Below are 22,752 nucleotides of genomic sequence, written 5' to 3' on the forward strand. Positions count from 1 at the left end.
CCACTGACAGAAAAATCATTTAATTAATTGTGAAGAATATGTGAGAGTAAAAGCGTTCATTGACTTATAGAGATATGCACAAAGTATATTTGGTAACCTGGACAGCAAAATGGATTAAGTAGACTTCTGAAGAAAAAAATGGTAATCCTTCGTTGACAGGAATAAGGGTGCTTCATGAAACAGCTATGCTAATCGTAAAGATGTATACTTCTAGCTGCATCCAAATGAGAAAAGAAAATAGACACGAAGCTCAGGGGATGACTTCAGTTTGTAGACCTTGTTGCAAATCTTTCTTTATTGTTTTGAAATGTGTTGTAAGCATCACTAGACTCAAAACAAAAATTCAAATGTTCAGTCTGTCTAAAGAGGATGTAGTTCCAATGCCCATATCACATATGCAATAGGAAATCTTCAGCTCCTTAAAATAAAGGAAAATGCCATGAGAAGTCTTCAATAAGGATGAAAGTTTGATCTTCGGTTCCTTCTCATTTCATACTATGTTGTGACTCAATGGGCATTGAAAAGGCTCAAAATCTGCAAAATTGTTTTTGCTATGTTGGCTGCCGAACTTTCTGCCATTCAACAAATTCATCAAGGAGTACAGGCCCTGCAATTAAGAAGGAAGAAAATATATATATTATGCTTGTAGAGAAATTTATTTTTTATCCGTTACCTTCTAGGAAAGGCCGCTATTTCTTTACTGCAGTCATAGTTCATATTTTTAAGCTGAGGCGGAACATTGGTTTGACAAAAAATAACCTGGATAAAATTCGGTTTATATCATCTGAAAGTAAAATACTGCCTTAGTCCATTTGACCAGTGAGCACATACATACTGCCCTAACCAATCAACATGCAAACCATTGTCCAAGTAGGAAAACTGAACTGTCCTTACTACAGAGGTTCTCCATTATCAGCATGCAGAATTATGGAATGTTACTGATCTGGATCAAAATCTAATATCCAACATTTATTAAACCATTTTATAGAGTGCTGCTACCCGCCTTTTGGTCACATCATATGCTGTAGTTATGCAGCAGTTCCCAGTATGACGGAAGAAAGGCTCAAGTCTAATGAGGGAAGTGAACGCCCCAGTCCCAATTCACATAGTTTCGATGTACACAAGCCAAGACTGTTCGATTTTGCGGTTTTGCCTCAAGCTGCTGCAAGTGTTTCTGAACGCTGTGACTTTAAGTGCTTTTTTAATGTTGCTAGTGGACACTGTAAATGTTTTTGATCATGAAAATGTGATCATAAATTGCAACACCAGGGGTCCTGGACAGTCGCTGGTTTGTGGGCGGATTCCTATCTGGATATTGTCATTTACCATTGGGATTTGAAGGTACAGTAGGAACTAAATCCAATTAAATAGTCAAGTTATTTCTTTTGGGCATGTATCTCTCTGGGAAACTAGGGCCAACAGTCAAAGCTTACTCCAGGAAGTGGTGGTGGGCAGTTAGAGACTCATATTAAACAAGCATTGGCAAAGATACTGGTTTGCCAATGTCTTTTAGCCATGTTGTACAGCAGCATGGCTGCTGCTTTTCAGTATGGCTAAATGTTAGTGGTGTGGCATTGAGGAGACGAGTGGAGTGGCGTAGAGGGAGTGGGTGAACAACTGGTGCAGTGAAGTGGAATGACGCAGGGAGTGAAATGGAGTGGAGCGCAGCAGTGAAATGGAGTGGCGCGCAGCAGTGAAATGGAGTGGCATGGATTAAAAGCAGCATGGCGTGAAATAGAGCAGCACAGAGTGGCACTGTGTGGTATAGAGTGGCTTAGAGTAGTGCAATTGTGGATGTGACCCAACAAAAATGTTGATTAACACTTGCAGATAGGGTGAAAGTAAATTAAATAGGAAGCCGAATGCCTGATAAAAGCAGGAAAGCATATTGCACATCCCGAAATACTAAAACACTTATTACACACAAAAACGTGTGTTGCAAAAGGAAGAGAAAGAACACGTGTACTTTGCTAATGTCCAGGGAAGAGACAACACAAAAAGGACAGGAAGGCTAAGGGAGCTAAGCAACTGAAAGAACGCAAATGAGTAAACACGAAAACAATCAACAGTATGCTAGGGGCGGGATGTAAAACCAGTGCATAGTAAACAATACGTCTCGCTGCACAAAAGACTTTTCCGAGAGATTGGGAAAATCAGAAGCGCATGGGAATTCCAAGCGACCAGGGACACTCATTGCAGTCACCAGTTCCCAAAGAGAACTTTTCCAGGGTAAGCTTATGGGGTAGACTTGACTGCAAAGTGAAAGTTGCTATCTCAAGGTTGTAGTGACTAAAGTGAAACTTCAGGTCACCTGTATCACATACAATACCAGGGAATATTAAACGAGGATGAAATAAGGAAACCTATTTCAATCTGGAATAAACCGTATTTACCATTGAACAGATGGTTGATGCTCGAAGCAATGTGGAGAACACTGCCTTGCCATATATGCGCGGTGACCTACTTTGACCATTTTTGTGGGAGATACAGAAAAAAAAAACCAGAAAGGCTAAGTCAATCAATATATTACTATATGCACTGGAATAGAGACTATCCACTGAATTCCGTTTTGTGTGATCATATTGCCAATTTGACAATGGCAGTAAAGGAGCAAAACAAAGCGAAGACATTAGCTCCTCCAGTCACATGAGGACCAAGTCAACACCATTCTTTTTAACCACATTGCACTTCCAAGCCTTCCATTTAACTTGGCACTCTGCATCACATCACATCTAGAAGACATCACAATCTCCTGGCTTGCATCACTGTCCTTTTCTTTCACATACTTTGTAAACTGTAACACACTATTATAGCACATCTCAGACAACATACAACGTATACACAGGCACACAAGCACAAATTAAGCATAATTTCCAGGCCATATGAACAAAAAACACAGCTTATGATTCAAATTTAGAGCAGTGTACACCTTAGTACCTCAGGAGGAGTACACACATGAGTGCAAATGTCAGGTAAATACCTAGTAACATGTGTAAATGTAAACATAACTCCACAAACCTAGGAACCCAGGTGTTTATCATCAAGGGCATTTTCCCCTTCTGAAAGAGTCCTATGAATCGGAGATCAGTTGCTCTAATCTCAAAACGATAAAAAAAACAAAGTTATCCAGTAGACCAGTTTCTCTTATCCCATGCAGGGCTCAAGTAACACTGGCATGCTGAACAACTCACCCATGGAACTAAAATATCGGTACCATTTGGCAAGCACCAACAAGCCCATGCTGTTTAACAGGGCAGGTGTTTAGTAGCAGAAATCTGATTCTGAAAAATGGAAAGAGACAATTTCACCTCTATGTTTGTCAGAAAAACTCAGTGAACGGAACATGTGAAAAAGAAAAAGAACCAGACCATGGGACGTTGCTTAACATGGTGGTGCAAGGTGCACACACACCGTATTTTGCGAAAGAGTGAAATATCCGGTTTTATTCACTAGGACAAACTATTACATCTCAAAAGCAAAAATAGATGTTTTTACTCTTGGTGCAATACTGTCAGTTTCAAAGCAAAGGGTGAACCTTTGTCAACTATAGTTCTTGAGTTCAGTTCCTCAATACTAAATGGACTTTACCAAGAGATATACGAGCAGAAGGGGAAGGGAGTCATTGAGGTGAAACTGGGTGGTGCTGTAGAAGAGTAATTCATCAACATGTACAAAATATTTTTTATTGTCTTAACTGATCTATTTAATTGAGGGGTCTGTACTATTTTGACAGCGTAAATCAATCAAATGGAAAATAATACATTACACTTACATGCACCATCTTCATCGTAGTTACGAAGATCCACATGCACATCTTTAATTAATTAATTGAGGGTTCTGTACTATTTTGTCAGCATACATCAATCAAATGGAAAATAAAACATTACACTTACATGCACCATCTTCATCGTAGTTACTAAGATCCGCATGCACAGTCCTGCTGAATTCTAACACATTGTACCACTGATCCTTGTTCATGACTCTGTATTTTGATTGCTAAAGAAAAAAAACATGTGTTTGCATAAAAAAACTGCATTTAAGAGACATCCAATTCACATAATTTGCATCAAAACATAGGACTTCGACTGTACACACAACAAAACTAGAGCACTTAACTGGTAACCAATGAATGTTACACTGTGTAGTTACTAATCAATCGAATTTCCCACTGAAATTAAAAAGATATATTTGCCAATAACTTTGGCCTAGCATAAACCATATGCACCAAATTTAGGATTCGCTTAGCTAACGAAGGTCCGGCATGGTAAATTGTGTGCAATTTAACGCATGGAGAAAAAAAGTGAGACCAAGCCTCAAATATGATGAGTCACTATTTTAACTATCATGCAAAATATTTCCTCCCACCTACAGTTAAAATCACTAAACAGATTTACATTAAACTTGGTTTGCATGTAGAACATTATTCTGAAAGTGTGCTTTTACTGCTTTGGTGTAAATCTGCTCAGAAGCTTGAGATATTAGCGTTTGGAAAAGGTGCTGAATAAGCTTGAAACCATTAACACTTTTCTACTTCTTGTGAATTGCAATTTATTGATCTGCTTATAAATGTGGCACTGTTTGATAAAATAGGCAAGTAATTTGCAAGATACCATGTTGAGATTACTCTTAGTATTTATAAATTTGTTACTATCCATCACAGGGAAGAGGTCAGTTAAAAAGGGGAGAGGGCAAACATATTAATTTGCTAATAACTTTTAGAACGGTGTGATGAATCTGCACAAAATTCGGCAGAAGCTTGAAAGGATCAGTTTTCAACTGGAATGTCAAGTTTTGAGCCTGTCCATGGTGGGGCGGGGCAAATTTAAAAAGGGAGGGGATAAATAAAAGTTTAATTTGCCATTGTTTGGCACTTCTTGATCAATCTGCATCAAATGTGGCAGGAGATATCAAGTAACACCAAGGGCAGTTATTTGAGGTTTCCTAAAGATTCAATGGGGAAGATGTTACAACAGAAAGTACGTGAGGGCGTCAGAAATATTAGACAAATATGCACATCATTTAGCAGAGACTTAGCCTGGTTACCATTCGCTTGCCATTTTAAGAGTATGCAGATCGATCATATGGGGCTAGGGGAGGATGGCAAAAAGGTTTCATTTGCTAACACTGATTTGGCAAATGCTTGGAAGGACTAGTTTGCTATTTCTCTGTTAAGGTTTTGCGCCAATCCATTGGTAGCTAGAGGAAGGGGTGGCAAACAAAGAACTGGTGGGGGGTGGTAAGTAAAATTCTTAATTTGATTATAAGCAGTGTGTTGCACTTGTCTCTCTGCAGGGTCACCCCCAAACTTCATGTATTCTCCCATCCGGTTTTGCTGAATTTGCTTTTGTTGGATTTAGTCCTTAGCAAACCCAGGGTCAGTAAATTAAATTAACTAGTGGGCCTGCAGCACTCATTCAAGATGCCTTTTAAAACATGTTTTAGGTCTGCTATTGCAGCCAGAATGCAATTTTAAACAACTATTTCAACTTGGTAAAGCAAACCTATTGCCAGGCCTAAATCTTCCTTTTTAATACATACAAGTCACCCCTGATGTAGGCCCTAAACAGGCCACAGGTCAGGATGCAGTGTATTTAAAAAGTTGGACATGTGCTGTAAAGTGATACATGTCCTGGTGTTGAAAAACTCAAAAATGTGTTTCACTACTGCGAGGCCTACTACTACTCCCATAAGATAACACTGGGTTACCATATTACATTAAATAAGTGTAAACATTTGTTTGGGAGCAAGTAGAAACATCCGTTTGGCGGCTGACGAATTGTAATTAAAAATACTCTAATGGTAAAGTCAGATTTGAAGTCACAATTCAGAAAAAGTAACTTTTAGTAAGTTGGCACTTTATTTGTCCGAACCATTTGGTGCTAGGATAGCAGACTGTTCCTGGGTCACATGGCTATGTTGGCCTCTGTGTATTCCTCCCAGACAGTCACACAATACAGGGATTGGGTGTTGGCAGAATGGGCCATCCTGACTTGATGGAAGGTGTAAAGCCGTCACCTGTCACATGACCTTCAAAGGTGCCTCAGCCCACACAAAGAAATTCACACTAGCCTTTTGTGACCACAGACCCAGTGGAGCCATGATAAGTAGGCGGGAAATTTGAAGGGGGTGGGGGGGAGTTTGAAAGCTTCTCCCACATCAAAGCTTGCACCAGACTTAACACGCATTTGCAATGCAATAGGTCTCGCATTTACAGAGTTTAAGCTATTGGCATTGTAAATGACAATGCCTTTTATTTAGGTTTTAAAAACCAAAACAAATAAAAGGCATTGTTATTTGCAATGTCAATAGCTCAAACTCGCGTTCTATTGCATTGCAAATGCTTGTTTAAATTCAGTATCTGCTAATCTCAGTAATTAGATTTCATCTCAATGCGATTGATAACCATTAGAGCCATTCCTGTCTATTATTTTTGTCGGACCAAATAGGTTCTATGTGTCTTAATTGTAATTTAGAATGTTTTAAAGAGAAGCAAGTTTAGCAAAAAGCACCATAATCTGTTAAGGGATTAACAGGACTGCCGGTCCATCAGTAGTGCAGAAGTGCAAAGTGGAGCACAACGGCAGTAGCGAAAGAAAGGCGCACACTGACATGCGAAAAGGGAGTGGAAGCGGTGACAGGGCTTTAGTGTAGATTATATACAAATGTTTATACGACAGTCTGAAAGACCCATGATGCCCATCTAGTGTTTCCTTGTAGTAGATCCCTGTCTCCTGCAGCACCAGAAGAAGACTGCCACGCAAATCTATTCAAAACAAGAAAACGTCCATTTCTGACAAAAACACATTTAGAGGCAGCCAAGGTTTATGCACCCATTATTCCTAATCTTACAAAAGAGGACATCAGGGCACAGACCTGGTTAAACAGCAAGCCCAAGGATAACCATAAATCGTAACCAGAATCACTGCAATGCCTCAATGCCTATAGGCTAGCCACAGCATTATGGAATTTTCCACACTTGCCACATAATCCACCATCTGCTAAATAATAAGCAGGTTCCACCAATAAAACCATTTCAAGTAGCAGCAGAGCAAAAGTTGCTAAACAGAATGAATAATGAAGGCAATGCTGCGCCAAACACTCTGTAAACGTTAACTCGACATCTGCTGGTGATCGCTGCATTTAAAAATCAACCGGTGATAATGTTACCAAGATGGTATTAATATCCCAAAAGAGTAACTGGGGAGAGTCAGATTCACTAGCTCAAAATAGACACCTTACAAAGTTATATCTTACTCAGACAAGCTACAACACAAAACTACTAATTTGTAAGTTAAAATATTTTGTTTCAGCATTCATGGAAATTCCGTTTTACACCACAACGAGTTCTCGATGCGTTTTCCCCGTGGGCCGGAAGGGTGGGGGCCGGTTTGTTACTTGGGGGGAGGGGAGGGGAGGGGGGGTCTGTAACTGTTTTGGGGATGCTACATCTGGTCCTTGCAGGTACTCAAGGGGTGTCTCCAGGAGCTGAGATATTTTCTAGCAGGAAGTCTATTATGGGATGTCTACAGATGCACTAATTTGAGGGAGTACTAGGATTATAAACTTATAAAACCATGCGAAAGTGCGGGGACTCTCCTCTCTTACAAAGAAGTGCAGACATTTAGTACCAGACTGCGCCTGCCCCTTTAGCGCACTGTTTATAAGAAAATGAATATGCTACTTACCAGTATGCATCTGTTCTTGGCATGTAGGGCTGCTAACATTCATATCTAGTGCATAGATCGCCGCCTAGTGTTGGGTCCGGATGATTGCACATTGTTGTCCTGGAAGAGTCTTCGAAATATCACGAGATAGGTGGCTCCTCCCCTGGACTACAGTGCGCATGGGCATCGGCTCCATCCCCAGATTGTTTTTAGCCATTGTGGCAGAGATGGAGTGAAATAGTGTAAAGGATGTCCATGCTAATGATGAATGCAAGAGAGTGTCTGCAGCCGCTACGGGCACCGGGGAGGAGGGCGGGCGATATGAATGTTAGCAGCCCTACATGCCAAGAACAGATGCATACTGGTAAGTAGCATATTCAGTTCGAGGCATGTGGGCTGCTAAATTCATATCTAGTGCATAGAATACACAGCAGTCCCTCCATTAAGGGCGGTTGCCCGTGCCAGCTGCAGAAGCTTGAAAAAGTGTCTTGAGAATAGCCTGTCCCACAGCTGCTTGCTGTTTGGAATGCACATCTACGCAGTAATGCTTGGTAAATGTGTGTGGTGTAGACCATGTGGCTGCTCTACAAATGTCTTCTAAAGGAATGTTCCCCAGGAAAGCCATGGCGGCCCCCAATTTGCGTGTGGAGTGCGCTCTTGGGGGTATTGTTAAAGTGCGTTTAGCCTTTTGATAACAGATTTGAATGCATTTAACAATCCATCTGGCTATTCCCGCTTTGGAAATGGGGTTGCCTTTGTGTTGTGCGGAGAAGGCAACAAAAAGTTGTTGTGTCTTCCTAAAGGGTTGTGTTCTGTCAATGTAGTACATTAGCGCCCTCCTAATGTCTAATGTATGAAGCATTCTTTCTGCTACCGTTTGTGGGTTTTGGAAAAATGCAGGCAGGTCAATAGTTTGGTTGATATGAAACTGTGACACCACCTTTGGAAGGAATTTGGGGTTAGTGCGGAGCACCACCCTGTTAGAATGTATTTGGATGAATAGCTCTTGGATAGTGAGCGCTTGCAGCTCACTAACACGTCTGAGCGACGTGATAGCAACAAGAAAAGCCACTTTCCACGTTAGAAACAGAGTGCAGTGGCTCGAAAGGTGGGCCCATCAGCCTAGTGAGGACCACATTGAGGTTCCACACAGGAGCTGGTGGAGTTCTAGGAGGAATGACTCGTTTCAGCCCCTCTAGGAAGGCTTTAATGGCAGGCACCCTGAAAACAGAGAGGTGCTGCCTATTCTGGAGATAAGCCGCTATGGCGGATAGATGGATCCGAATGGAAGCGTACGCTAGATTGCATTTGTAAAGATGTAACAAATAGCAGATGTTAGGAATGGATGCATCTAGCGGGTTGATATTGTTGTCTGTACAGTAAATGACAAATCGCTTCCATTTTGCAGCATAGCAAGCTCTGGTCGTGGGCTTCCGTGCCTCCCGGATGATGGCCATGCATTCAGGAGGCAGGTTGAGGTAGCCAAATTCTAAGACCTCAGGAGCCAGATCGCCAGATTGAGCTGTTGCGGATCTGGATGCTGAATGTCGCCATGGTTCTGCGTCAAGAGGCTGGGTGTGAGATGCAGCCTTTGATGCGGTACTACAGAAAGTTCCAGAAACGTGGTGTACCATGGTTGGCGTGCCCATGTAGGAGCAACCAGGATGAGAGTCATCGAGTGTTGCTTTAGCTTTTTTGCCACCAGCGGAATGAGAGGCGCTGGGGGAAAAGCGTACGCAAATTTGCCTGACCAGTTCATCCATATCGCATTCCCCTGCGATTCCGGGTGAGGGAACCTGGCGGCAAAGCTTTGGCATTTTGCGTTTTCCCTTGTGGCAAACAGGTCTATCTCTGGATGACCCCACTGCTGGAAGTACGGGTGGAGTACTGATGGATGTATCTCCCACTCGTGCATTTGATGGCTGTATCTGCTGAGCAGATCCGCCATCTGATTGTCCTTGCCGGGGAGGTGTTCCGCCATGAGGAAAATGTTCCTCTGAATGGCCCACTTCCACATGCTCTGAGCCAGATGAGACAGCTGTGGTGAGTGAGTACCTCTCTGTTTTTGGATGTAGTACATGGCTGTCATGTTGTCCGTCTGGATCAACACGACTTTGTTGCACAAATGTACCTTGAAGGACTTCATCGCCATGAAGATTGCCATCAATTCCAGGTAGTTGATGTGCAACTTCTGTTGTTGTGTGGACCACAGTCCCTGCACCGTGTAGTGGAGCACATGAGCTCCCCACCCTTGGAGAGATGCGTCCGTTGTCAGGATAATCCGTGCACAGGCTCTTGGAACGGTCGTCCCTTGCAAAGGTTGTGTGGATTCCACCAATGCAGAGAGTTGTATGCCCGACCGGTCACCAACACTAGGTCCGTCAGTTGTCCCCGAGCCTGTGTCCACTGATTCGCCAAGCATTCTTGGAGAGGACGCATGTGCAACCTCGCGTGCGGGACTATGAAAATGCAGGAGGCCATCATGCCTATCAACTGCATGAACACTCTCGCTGGCAGGGAGTGTTGCGGTCTGAACCTCTGGATCAGTGACTGAATGCTGTTGATCCTGGCTGGGTTTGGCTGAGCCATAGCAGTCAGGGTGTTTATTGTCTCGCCCACATGGGATGGTTGAAGGTGCGACTTTGGGTAGTTGAGCGAGAACCCCAGACTGTGCAGGAGTTGAATAGTGTGGGACATGTCTGCGGCGCACTGTTGTCCCGACTTTGCTTGAACAAGCCAGTCGTCTAGGTACGGGTAGACGTGTATGTTCTGCCTTCTGAGGTGCGCCGCCACTGTCGCCAGACACTTTGTAAACACTCTGGGGGCAGTAGTTACCCCGAAGGGTAGGACTTTGAACTGATAGTGCCTGTTTTGAATGGTGAACCGGAGGTACCGTCTGTGGGATGGGTGGAGTGGGATGTGGAAATAAGCATCCTTGAGGTCTAAGGTTGCTAGGAAGTCCCCTTGATTTAGCAGGGGTAGAATTTGTTGCAGTGTCAGCATGTGAAAATGTTCTGACAGTATGTACATGTTGAGGGGGCGTAGATCCAGAATAGGTCTGAGGGATCCGTCCTTTTTTGGGATGAGGAAGTACAGGGAATAGACGTCTGTGCCTTCCTCTTCCACTGGTACGAGCTCGATTGCACCTTTTTGCAGCATCACCAAGACTTCCTGCTGCAATAAGTGCAAGTGCTCTGCCGACATAGGACGGTGCCTTGGGGTAATGTTGGGAGGAGTGGACGTTAACTCCAAACAGTAACCGTATTGGATACGTTTTCGCACCCACCTGTCTGTAGTGATGGATGTCCAGACTGGCAGGAACTGCTGGAGTCTCCCCCCGACAGGTGTTGGATGGTCGGGGGGCAGTGACAGAGAGTCACTGTTTATTGGAGGCAGAGGAACGTGAGTTGTTGTTTCCTCTGCCCCTGCCCTTGGCACTGTTACCTCTGTATCCTCCTCTACCCTGCTTGGGGTAGGAGGATTGTGCAGTTCCCTTTGAAAATTGTGATTGTTGACCCAAGTGTCCTCTGGTAACACCACGTGCTCCTGAGCGACGAAAAGTGCCGCCCCTGAACTGTTGTGACTGAAGTGCCCCCATGGACTTAGCAGTCTCGTTGTCTTTCTTAATCTTTTCAAGTGTGGTGTCTACATCTGGGCCAAACAGTCTGTCAGGATTGACGGGCTGGTTGACGATAGTAGTTTGGATGTCAGGCTTAAATCCAGATATACGAAGCCAAGCTTGTCGCCTCAGCATGACGCTAGTGTTAATTCCCCTAGCCGCTGTGTCAGCCACATCAAGTGCACATTTTATTGCAGCGTTTGATATAAGCTTTCCCTCTTGTATGAGCATTTCTGCTGCTTCTTTATACTCATCAGGTAGATGTTGAAGGAGCTGTTCTAGGGTGTCGTAATGCGCCCTATCGTAACGCGCCAACAGTGCCTGTGTGTTCGCTATACGCCATACATTGGCAGCCTGCGCAGCCACCCTTTTGCCAGATGCCTCAAGCACTTTCGACTCCTTGTCAGGGGGAGGAGCTTCACCCGTAGTTTGCCCTTTTGCGGGCATTGGCGACCACCAACGAGTCTAGAGGCAACTGTCCTCGAATATATGCAGGATCTCCAGGTGCTGGCCTGTATTTTTTCTCGATATGTGGGTTCACCACTCTTGCCCTGGTTGGTTCCTTAAAGATCTCTGGGGCATGTTTAAGGACACCTTTGAGCATAGGAAGAATTTTTACTGTTCTTTCTGAGACAGAGAAAGTGTCAAACAGGAAATCTTCCTCCACCGGGTCAGCATGCATGTCCACATTATGATTTCCCGCTGCCCGTTCGATTAAAGCATTAAATGCTGCAGAATCCTCCGTTGGAGATGTACGTGGCCCAAAACCTTGTGGATCTTGTACCACCTGCTGGCCACCTTGGTCCCCAGTGTCGTCATATGTGTCCTGCTGAACATCAGGGTCATTGTCCACTGGGAAATTGTATTGGCCGTCTTCCTCATCATCCTCTCCCCCTGATTGGTTTGGGGAAGGTGATGGACTTCTTCCTGGTGGTGGTAGGATAGGCTCAATAAGGGCAGGAATGTCCTGTGCTGGCTTCTTTTTCTTCAGTGGAATAACATAGGATTCCAGTGGTTGGGAAGTGATCTTCCTTTTGTAAAGGGTCAGTTTCCCTGTTTGGGCATTGATGTAATGCTCAGAGTCTTGTTCTGAGGCTTGAAGCGTGGAAGGAGCCGAAGTCTTTGGCACCGATTTAGGTGCAAATGCCTTTGGTGGCACCTTTGGTGGAAGAGTGTAATTAAGCTTGGTTGATGACTCTTGAGGAGTGTCAACCTCTTTCGGAGCCGATGGCGTGGGAGCCGTCGCCGACAAAGTCTTTTCTCGAATCCTTTTCAGGGAGTCGGTGACTTGTTTAGTGAAGGAGGCGGAGGGTGTCGAAGCCGACGTTCGGTGTCCGGTGACGTCGGAGTCCCTCGGTGTCGACGGTATTTGCGTCGACGATTCGTCAGCTGCAACGTGGCGCGGCTCCGTTGTAGGCTTTGGCGCCGATGCCGATGCTGCGTTTCCGACATCTTTGTGCCGATGCGTAGTGGCTGCGGCCTTCGGGTCGTGGCCCGTAGTCGAATTATGTTCGACGGGGCGTTTAGTTGACGGCGCCGTAGGAGCGTCTGAAGGCGTGTGAACAGACTTCGACGTCCGTGCCGGAGCAACAGAGGCAGACTCTTGACGGACGGCCTTTTTGGAGGATGAGTCCTTGTGCACCTTCTGCGGCGCTGTTGGCTCGATAACCTTCTTCGACTTCTGTGGACCGGAGGTGGACGGAGTCGATGAAGGAGCAGGCTTTGATATTTTTTGTGGGACGTCGGCCATCTTAGATGTTGTCGAGTCCGTTAGTTTCAGTTTCATTTTCTGCTGGACGTCGGCCATTTTAGGCGTCGTTGAATCCGCTGGTTTCGGTTTCGAGTTTGCCTGGACGTCGGCCATCTTGGGTGTAGTAGAAACCGAAGTTTTCGGTTTCGATACGTTGGATGGCGGCTCCGCTTGAGTGTCCGTGGCCGGGCTAGAATGCGGGGCCGGGGATAGCGGTGCAGGGTCGTGGGTAAGGCCGAGTGGCGATCCCGTGACCTGAGCCTGTGTAATATAGACGTCGGGGCATAGCTCTTCCTCTGAGCTATCTTCCGCGGCCCCAAAAACTTCTTCTTCGTCCCCTACCTCCTCGACGTATTCAATGTCCTGGTCCTGTCCTTCGACCTGTTCCTCGGGATCGGACTGGACCTCCGTCGACGGTGGCGAAATTTGGAGGTGATGGCTACCGCCTTCCTCCGCAGGGTCGTCTAATATGTTGTCGGGTGCCGGTGTCACTCGCTGGGCCTCGAGGCGCGCCGCGCGCCGATGCTTGAGCGTCTTCTTCGACCTGAATTTTGAGCAGGCCATGCAGTCGTCTTCGTTGTGGTCCGGTGACAGGCATTTATTACAGACCGGATGCACATCGATGTGTGGATATTTGGATCCACAGACGGGGCATAACTTAAACGGGCTCCGCTCCATGTTAAGGTCGCGGTGTCTTGCTGCGACGAGAGGGCCTCGAAGTGCGAAGAGTAACTAGACTCCGTAGATTTCCGGCTCAGAGAGTCGGACGACGCTCGAGACCGTGCACAAACAATACCGACGCTGGTAACGAAGGCCTTTTGGCCTTAAGAACAAAGTTTATCGGTTCCGACACGGAGACGTCGAGAACCACATCCGAACCCAATGGCGGAAAAAAACAATCTGGGGATGGAGCCGATGCCCATGCGCACTGTAGTCCAGGGGAGGAGCCACCTATCTCGTGATACTTCGAAGACTCTTCCAGGACAACAATGTGCAATCATCCGGACCCAACACTAGGCGGCGATCTATGCACTAGATATGAATTTAGCAGCCCACATGCCTCGAACACAACAGTCACCACAGCCCCCTTCCCGAGGCGCACATAGTACAGGAGTAGAGTCCTTGGGGGCCCGGTGTACTTACAGCAGTGCGGACCTGGCTCTGGGGTCTTCTCAGACAGACTCTCCAGGGGCAGCAGGAACTCCTCAACCCGGGGACCCTCGGGTCCCGGACGCGGCTCCTGGACGGTCACAGTCGTGTATTCCGGTCGATTGGGGTCTCCTCTCTGCCCCATGGTCAGATGAAGAGATCAGAGCGCACTCGCCAATTTTGTTCAGCAGTTTCGTTGTGCTCTGGCGAAAGGCGGGTGAAACCCGCAGAGTAACTGAAACTAGTCACTCCCATGAAAGGGAGACCACCTATACTTTCCATTAGTTTGGCCTCATTGCACAGTCCCCTTCCCTAAAAAAGGATATTGTTAACAAACATATCAGGACCCTTTGGTGGGACTCCTTAAAAGGCGAACACCCTGGAAAAAGGAACTATTCCATATGCCACGAGCCTTAAGAGATAACCGGGAGGCGACGTGCCAGCATGTGACAAAACTCCTGTAATAAATAACGTCAGCCTGTTAAGTTCCCATTTCATCTAAAAATCCAGTTTTGGATCTAACCTTCATTTTGAAGTTGACCTGAGCGATGCCTGGATAGTCATGAATGACAGCAGACAAGAATGAGGCAGAGGTCGATTCTTACTCAACGTTTTTCAACATCAGCATGACTCAGCTTCTGACAGGCCTTGATGCTGCAGGTATTAATGAGACATCACTTCAGAGCAGAGGAGTCCACAATGGGTGATATGCTGGACCTTGGAACGGAGTGCAGGGTCACTGGAGGAAGGTCATGCGTTCGACAAAGGGGCAAAACACACGCACAACGTCTGACTGGGCAATTACCATTTAAAACAAAAAATAATTGAAGAGCAAAGGTTTTCAGTCAGTGTCAGTTCTTCGAGCTCTGCGGATTACTTCGAAAAATGACTAAGTTGAGCTGGCAAGGAGCGTTTAGCTGTTATGTGTGGGAATAGCTGGTCTGTGGGACAATCAAACCGGCAAAACGCACCACCTCCCTTCCAGTAGCAAAAATACTCATGGTATACAAACACACTTAGACACGAGGCAGAGGGTTCAATGTCCAGAGATAGCCTGGAAGCGTAGGGCTGCTTTCATTTGTTAATTATTAGAGAGAGCGCTTAACATTTCTTGGCTGTCTCTGATCCATGAACATCCTACATTACCTCTCCTCACCTGTTACTTCATTTTCGTGTTTCTGACTGGAGGAGTTAGCTGTGCGATAAATCCGTCGCAGTTAAAACACGCCTGCGAGTGGTGTGCGCGCGCCACTGCGAGGCATATGTTTTAAATTATTGTGCCCGTGCCTGGGCACGATAATTGAAAACACATGGGCCTTGGTGCTTGTAACAGACACCATTAGGACATGGGCGGAGCAATGCGCCCGCCTTTGGCGTATTGCGTGCTCTGTTACAAAAACACGCACGCAAAGCACAATAGCCGAAACAAACAGGAAAAGCATACGCACGAGCGTGTGCGATTTCAGGGTCCGTTTCTAAACCCCAGACAAAAGGGCTCTCGCCTGCGCGAGCACTGCTGTGCAGTGGAACGCAGGGCGCGAGCTTATAGGACTATCGACCTCACTACACAAGAAGGACGGATCCCTACTCTTATATTAAAGAGCTGGAAAATGTAACTAAAAAAAAGGGGGTGGTAAAGGGGAAGGATAAGTAGAAAAACTGACAAAAACTCACTGGAAAATCCAAGAAGTTTTTATGATTGCTCTCATCCACTACATCGTGACATGCTTCAACACACCCAGGTGCAGACCAAAACTCAGGGTGGAGCGCATATTTTTTTATATAGATATAAAGAAAAACCCAGTATTTCTTTTAGGAGAAATCCCCATTGAAGAAACAATTTAATTCAAATACGGTCTAAGAGGGTGCCTGTGCATTTATTAATGCCCCCCGCTCCCCTTGACAGGGTTAAAAAATTAAGATTGGGTATGTAGGAGGAGTTACATCTCCATTACCCCCTTTGTCTGACCTGACATGATTCAGCCACTTTCTACCATCCTAATGGGTCACTGGCATTCCTCAGGATACTGATCCCTCTTTATGACCAGAGTTCCTCCAAGCCAGGGGTCTCTAACCTTTTCTTTACTGAGAGCTACTTCTGATCAGTGAAAATCATCATGAGCTACTAAAGGCTTAGCAACTCACATTTTTCCGAGAAACTTCCCACACCCAGCTTTATTGACTATAAGCCTAATAAGCTCCTACTTTTATGTTTTGCTTATATTTGCCTTGGTTTTCACTTAGCTTTGCCATCTGACCGGTTTTATACGGGTATTTTAATGTCCAAGCCAGTACAAAAATAAAGTAAAACCACCCAAAGGTGGTATTTTTAGCGAGCCCTTTGTACATACTACAAACAACACATTTAAACAGAAAGCACTTTTAAATGTGTTCTAGTTTATACATTTACATGACTTCATTTGCTGATCTGATTGCTTATTTGGACTTCTCGAACTGCTCAGGCCTGTGGTTTCCTATCAATGGTTGACCCTGCAGTGTTCAGGGCCTGTGATTCCTTACTAGTACCCTCACACCCTGCTGGGTGACCTATTTCGAGGTCTGCAAAAATGGAGCACTGCACTAGTCATCAGCTTTGCAGGCACCCAAAGGGAAAAAGTGAGGGGTAATGACATACCTATGTACTGCAAATGCTTCCAAAACCCCATGAACCAAACGTAGCGTTCAATCCCCCAGATACATGGCAGAGAGGATCTGGGTTAAAGGCAGCATTTTCAATCTTTTCTCAAAAAAGGAGTTAAGAGTATGAGGAGCTTCACCCTTTTTGGGTTCCAACAAATAGTAGGAGTAACAGTAACACCCTTGCCCTGTTCCACCTCTGTGACCCCTCCCTCTATGGCCCTGTTTGCCAAAAACGATTGACCCTCCTGCAGAAGAAAGGTGGCAAGGCGTACATATAGTATGAAAGCAGGTGGGGCATTTTAGGGGTTGGAAGGCACTGGTGACAGAATGTGAAGAATAGAGTGTAACCTTTGAAAAATAACTGCAACACCAAGTGATCCGATGCAATGGCATTTCAGAAAGATAGGGAAAAAAATGGATCCAACTCCCCACAGTGCGAGTATGATCATGGAGGAAGAAGTCATGCACTTGAGGTAGATAAGAAGCAAGATTGTTGCCCTTGGTAATGTGCGAGACCTCCATCACCATTGCGCCCCCTTGAGGTGCGAAAAGGATAAGCTGGGTGTTAGACAAGTTGCAAGAGCTGCCTTCGGTGGTGAGACCCAGCTAATAATCTCTGCATTTCCAGGACTGCTGGTGGAACTACCGAGCTGCAGAAGATAGACGCAAGAAGCATGCTGCAGCATGCTATAGTAAAGGTGCTTTCAATCGTTCCAAAACAGAATCAGCCTTCTCTCACACCCTGCTGAGCCCGGGTCTGTGGATCTTTACTGGCATTTGACACTGCCCGAGAGGCTCAGGGTTTCATGTCTCTTAGGGGTGCTGGTCACTTGGCTCACTGCGGACCACCTTACCTGGCTAAAGGCTGCTAGGACTCAGGGGCTGCCATGCCACAGGCCTGTATTTAAGTAGGGGCTGGTGTCCCTCTGTATTTCTCTTCTCAGCCCAGTAGCGGTCTTCTCATCCACCCCCTTCAGCCTCCCCAGCCTGCAAGCCTCCGCTAACACCACAGCCACCAGCAGGATGCACTAGCCTCTGCCATAAGTCTTATCACCAGCCCCTCGCTTCCAGCAGGTCACAGGATGGCTCTGAATTACACCCAGGCCTTCAGAGGAGCCAGCAGCAGCACCGGGTACAGTGCCTCTCACCTCTGCTTGGTCTCTCTTATGCAGACCAGGCAGAGTGATGACTTCTCCACAGTACGGGCAGAGGGAAGAGTACTTGAGGGGGTGGGTCTGGCGGTTTGAAGCCTTGGCTAGCGTGATTTGGCCCCAATGCAGCTGATCTTTACAGCAGATAAATGAGCCCTCAAACTCCTCGGCCCCAACTAACACCACAACCACCAGCAGGATGCATTTGCATCTACCATAAGAGCCATTGCCAGCTCCTCGCTTCTAGGAGGGTGCAAGGTGGCTCGGAATACACCCAGGCACTGAGAGCTTACAGATGATAAATGAGCCGCCTCGCCCAAACAACTATCAGGGCAGGGGCTCACTATGGGTGTGGAGCTCTATCCAGCACCAGGCTCCTTATGCTAGGCTTCCCTTCAGCTCTGGTCAAACTAACTGGTGGAAGGCTGAAAAAGGCAGGTGGTACGGGTCCCGGTAGCAGTTCAACACGGCTTGCGCCACCTGCACGCTTTCCTGCAACATCACACCTGCTGCTTAGCACAGGATGAAAAGCGCAGTGCTAGGGTGTGAAAGGCAGGTGGTGTGGAGACGAGATGCCTGGGAGGAATAACGTCATCCTTTTCGGTCTGCCCAGACCCCGCTAAGCTCCTTTTAACCAATCTGAGCTGCTGGTTTGAGTGAGGATGGGCAACATCGCCTAAAAAAAACAAGCATTGAAAATGCAATAGGTCTCGCAATAGAAGAGTTTAACTTTTTTCGTTTTGCAAATGGATGAGTGGCGTTGCGTGGATGAGTGGCGTTGCGTGGATGAGTGGCGTTGCGTGGGTGAGTGGCGTTGCGTGGGTGAGTGGCGTTGCGTGGGTGAGTGGCGTTGCGTGGGTGAGTGGCGTTGCGTGGGTGAGTGGCGTTGCGTGGGTGAGTGGCGTTGCGTGGGTGAGTGGCGTTGCGTGGGTGAGTGGCGTTGCGTGGGTGAGTGGCGTTGCGTGGGTGAGTGGCGTTGCGTGGGTGAGTGGCGTTGCGTGTGTGAGTGGCGTTGCGTGTGTGAGTGGCGTTGCGTGTGTGAGTGGCGTTGCGTGTGTGAGTGGCGTTGCGTGTGTGAGTGGCGTTGCGTGTGTGAGTGGCGTTGCGTGTGTGAGTGGCGTTGCGTGTGTGAGTGGCGTTGCGTGTGTGAGTGGCGTTGCGTGTGTGAGTGGCGTTGCGTGGATGAGTGGCGTTGCGTGGATGAGTGGCGTTGCGTGGATGAGTGGCGTTGCGTGGATGAGTGGCGTTGCGTGGATGAGTGGCGTTGCGTGGGTGAGTGGCGTTGCGTGGATGAGTGGGGTTGCGTGGATGAGTGGGGTTGCGTGGATGAGTGGGGTTGCGTGGATGAGTGGGGTTGCGTGGATGAGTTGCGTGTGTGAGTGGCGTTGCGTGTGTGAGTGGCGTTGCGTGTGTGAGTGGCGTTGCATGTGTGAGTGGCATTGGGTGTGTGACTGTGCTGCCTGTGGCGAGTGCAAACTACAATCAATTGGCACAGAATAAAATAATATTTTTAAAACATGATTTTATTATGCCAAATCACCTATCCACAGCAATGTGGCCGTGCAACAAAATCTGCAATGCAGAAACTGTGATGGATGAATCACAGCTGCAGACTGGGGTTTGAACAGAGCGCCAAGACGCCAAGGAATTGGTGATCCCGCTGTATAAATATATAACAACATAATATAACACTACAGCAAACACTACACGAAACCATGGAAGGTGTCTGTCAAATCCAGGCATTTCTAGCACAAAAGTGAAGTGTATAAAAAGAGTGTGAAGATTTCCTTTGTACCCCTAACAACTCGCTGCTGATTTGTGAAATATCTTTTGGGGGAGAAAAAAAAAAATGACGTTAAGTCGTCATTGACCTAAATCAGCAATGTCATGAATTAGACGAAGTGGCTTGATTGAAGAGATTACATTAAAATGCTTAACTTCCCTCAAATTGTCATCTTGTTATCGCCATCTACCATTTATTGTTTTGTTGATATGTGAATTGCGATTAGAACCAACAGTTCATTTAAGTTTCAATGAAATCTGCACCCATATATTTAACTACTTTTAAATGTAAAACTGATTATTGCCTTAGATTCATTTTCGACACCTCCTTATCGCTCATCTATTATCACTCATTATAATTTATTTCTCTTCTTTGTAAAGCATGTTAACGCCTTTTGGCAATGCTCACGCTTCATAAAGCCGCAAAAATAAATAAATAAATGACTCGAGAATACGATCACTAGCGCGCGTTCGGAAGCTCAGTTCACACGCACTCGCTCTCTTTTCCGTTGAAACTTAACTGGGCATGCCACAAGCAAAGCAGTTGGTAAACTTTTAGAAATGGTTCATTTTTTTCTCCCAAACATGTCTTTCTGTGAATGATATGACGCATTTGTTTTCCAAGACAAGTCTTTCTATGAATGATGTGATGAATGATGTGACGCAACTGTGAATTGAACTGGCACTAGGGAGTTATTTAGCTCCGCTGGAGTCCCGTCCGCGGAACGAATCGGGTTGCAAGACGCTAGCTGTCTCTGCCCCTTTAAGAGATGCAAGGAATGCTGTCAGAGGGAGCGAGCCCGTATGACACGCTCTAAGAGGCACTATTTAGAAGAGGGTAGAGGCTGAAAGCAGAAGCCCTAGCAGCTAGACCTTATTTAAGAGGCAGCATAAGCAGCATGGAGGTAGTTCTACTTTTATTTTGTTTATTAACCGAAGGAAAACAAACCAAGTCAGCCTTTTAGAAACGCCAGCCTAGACGGGGACCCATCAAAACAAAACAGATGACAAGATTGTTTGCAGCTCCAAACAAGCTCTCGGCATTGCGTGGCGGGAGGGGGCGGGGGGAGGGTAGCTGTGCACGTCGAGTCGGAACAAAAAACAAGTGAAAGCGGGATGTAATTAGGGGGGAGGAGAAGTCTGGGCAGGCAGGATGACTCAGGGGAGGGGGCGGAGCGGGGCAGAGCGGCATGTGGGTGTGAAGAAGCCGGGCCTTTGAAGTGAAGCTAAGCTTCACTTCAAAGGTGTCGGAGGAATGCGGGCGGCTGTGCACGCGCTTTTAAGCTCAATGCACATGCGCATTGAGCTTAAAAGTCACGGGCACTGCAAGGAATCGCCACGATTCCTTGCTTCTTAGTTAAAGCTTGTTTAGGCCGCAATAGGCTCGCAAGCTCGATGCGCATGCGCATCGACAGGCGAGACCTAAAAAGGCTAAATATTTTAATGGGTTACTAAATTGAGATGCTACCGGTGCGTGAGCTAATCACGGGACCACAGCGAGCTACCAGTAGCCCCCAATCGACCAGTTGGAGACCCCTGCTCTAAGCTTTTTTCAAACTGGAATCACAGGCCCCATATGTAGCTTTACTTGCCTTTACATAGACAGACTCATGATGCGTACCAGAGTCATTTTAGCCTCTCCAAACTCTGGGCCAGAGTGGGAACACCACCCTATAGTCAAACATGCATCAAGGTAAGGCGTCACCTCAACAGCCACTCTACACCCTCCACAGAGGACTCTCAGATCCACTCTTCAGGACACTCCTGAACATCTGGATACTACAGAAGAACGACTGCCCTGCTGCCTAAAACTTGCCTTGCTGTCTGAGAATGAAGACTGGACCCGCACCCTTCTTACCATGCTATCAGAGTGGCTCTAAGGGTCGTATGATTGACTGATCTAAGCTACAGGGACACAAGTAGTTCCAGGAGTCTCCCTGCAACTGCCCAACTGACCTAATGCACGGGACTTGCCGGAGCCCTGCCAGAGTGAGTTTCCGATTCCCAAGGGGTGGCGACCCAGGTCCTGGGCACTTGGTTAGCATCAAAGAGAGTGCTCCACCTGGGCCAACGAATAGTTTCTTACCTGTCGGTGTAGTTTTGCAGCTTGAAGATCTTTCTGGATTCACTATGCTGTGCATTATTCCGCTGTCTAGTGGATGGGTCCGGAATCGTAGTCTTTTCTCTTTTTTTTTAGCCCAGGTGGGAGTCGACGTCCCACCTTCTGGTGTACTTCCTGTGACATCGACACGCTTCCTGCAGAAGCTCCCACCTTTGGGCGCCATCTTCAGATTATTTTTTCTTGTTTTTATGTCAATCCTTTGGCAATGTTTTCTAGTTCTTCCTCAAAGTAAATGATTTTTTCGCTTGGTCTTTTAAGGTGTCTGTTCGCATATTGTCCTTGTATTTCCACCTTCCTCTCCTGCCTCATCTTTCTGGCGGAGGTGGGTGGGTTCGCTAGTGAATCCAGAAAGATCTTCAAGCTGCAAAACTACACTGGCAGGTAAGCAACTATTCGTTTTGCAGCGTGAATCTTTCTGGATTCACTATGCTGTGCATAGACTTTGTAGCGGTTTGTTATGTTAGTGGCGGCTGGGTGGAAGATGAGCGTTGATTGTTGAATATATGTTGAAGCACTTTATGTCCCACTTGTGCTTCCTTGTTCATTTGTATATCCACAGAGTAGTGCTTAGTGAACGTGTGCACTGAAGCCCATGTAGCTGCCAGGCATATGTCTTGAATGGGTGGGTTAGCCAGGAAGGCTATTGTTGCTCCCTTTTTCCTGGTAGAGTGGGCTCGTGACCCCTCTGTTAGTTCTTGTCCTGCCTGTTTGTGGCAGAATTGTATAGTATGTGCGATCCATCATGCGATGGTTCCCTTCGTTACTGGTCTACCCAGGAAACTGCTGGCTAAGGACACAAAGAACTGCTTTGTTTTCCTGTGCTCTTTAGTTCTTTCCATGTAATGCATTACTGCTCGTCTAGCGTCCAGAGTGTG

The 22,752-nt window shown here is 46.4% G+C and overlaps 1 protein-coding gene across 2 annotated transcripts in view; it reads right to left on the reverse strand.

Moving 5' to 3' along the window:
* Nucleotides 1–258: 258 nt before the first annotated feature.
* Nucleotides 259–22,752, reverse strand: part of DCUN1D5 (defective in cullin neddylation 1 domain containing 5) — a 132,134-nt gene continuing 109,640 nt past the window's right edge. For both annotated transcript variants that reach the window (XM_078657017.1, XM_078657018.1), the window contains exons 8-9: nucleotides 3,894–3,996; nucleotides 259–607 (exon numbers count right to left, since the gene is read on the reverse strand). In XM_078657017.1, coding sequence (XP_078513143.1) covers nucleotides 552–607; nucleotides 3,894–3,996 — 159 coding nt within the window. In that variant the 3' untranslated portion in view covers nucleotides 259–551. The remainder of the gene's footprint in view (nucleotides 608–3,893; nucleotides 3,997–22,752) is intronic.

This window comes from Lissotriton helveticus, chromosome 8 (assembly GCF_964261635.1).
Source record: "Lissotriton helveticus chromosome 8, aLisHel1.1, whole genome shotgun sequence".
Lineage (NCBI taxonomy): Eukaryota > Metazoa > Chordata > Amphibia > Caudata > Salamandridae > Lissotriton > Lissotriton helveticus.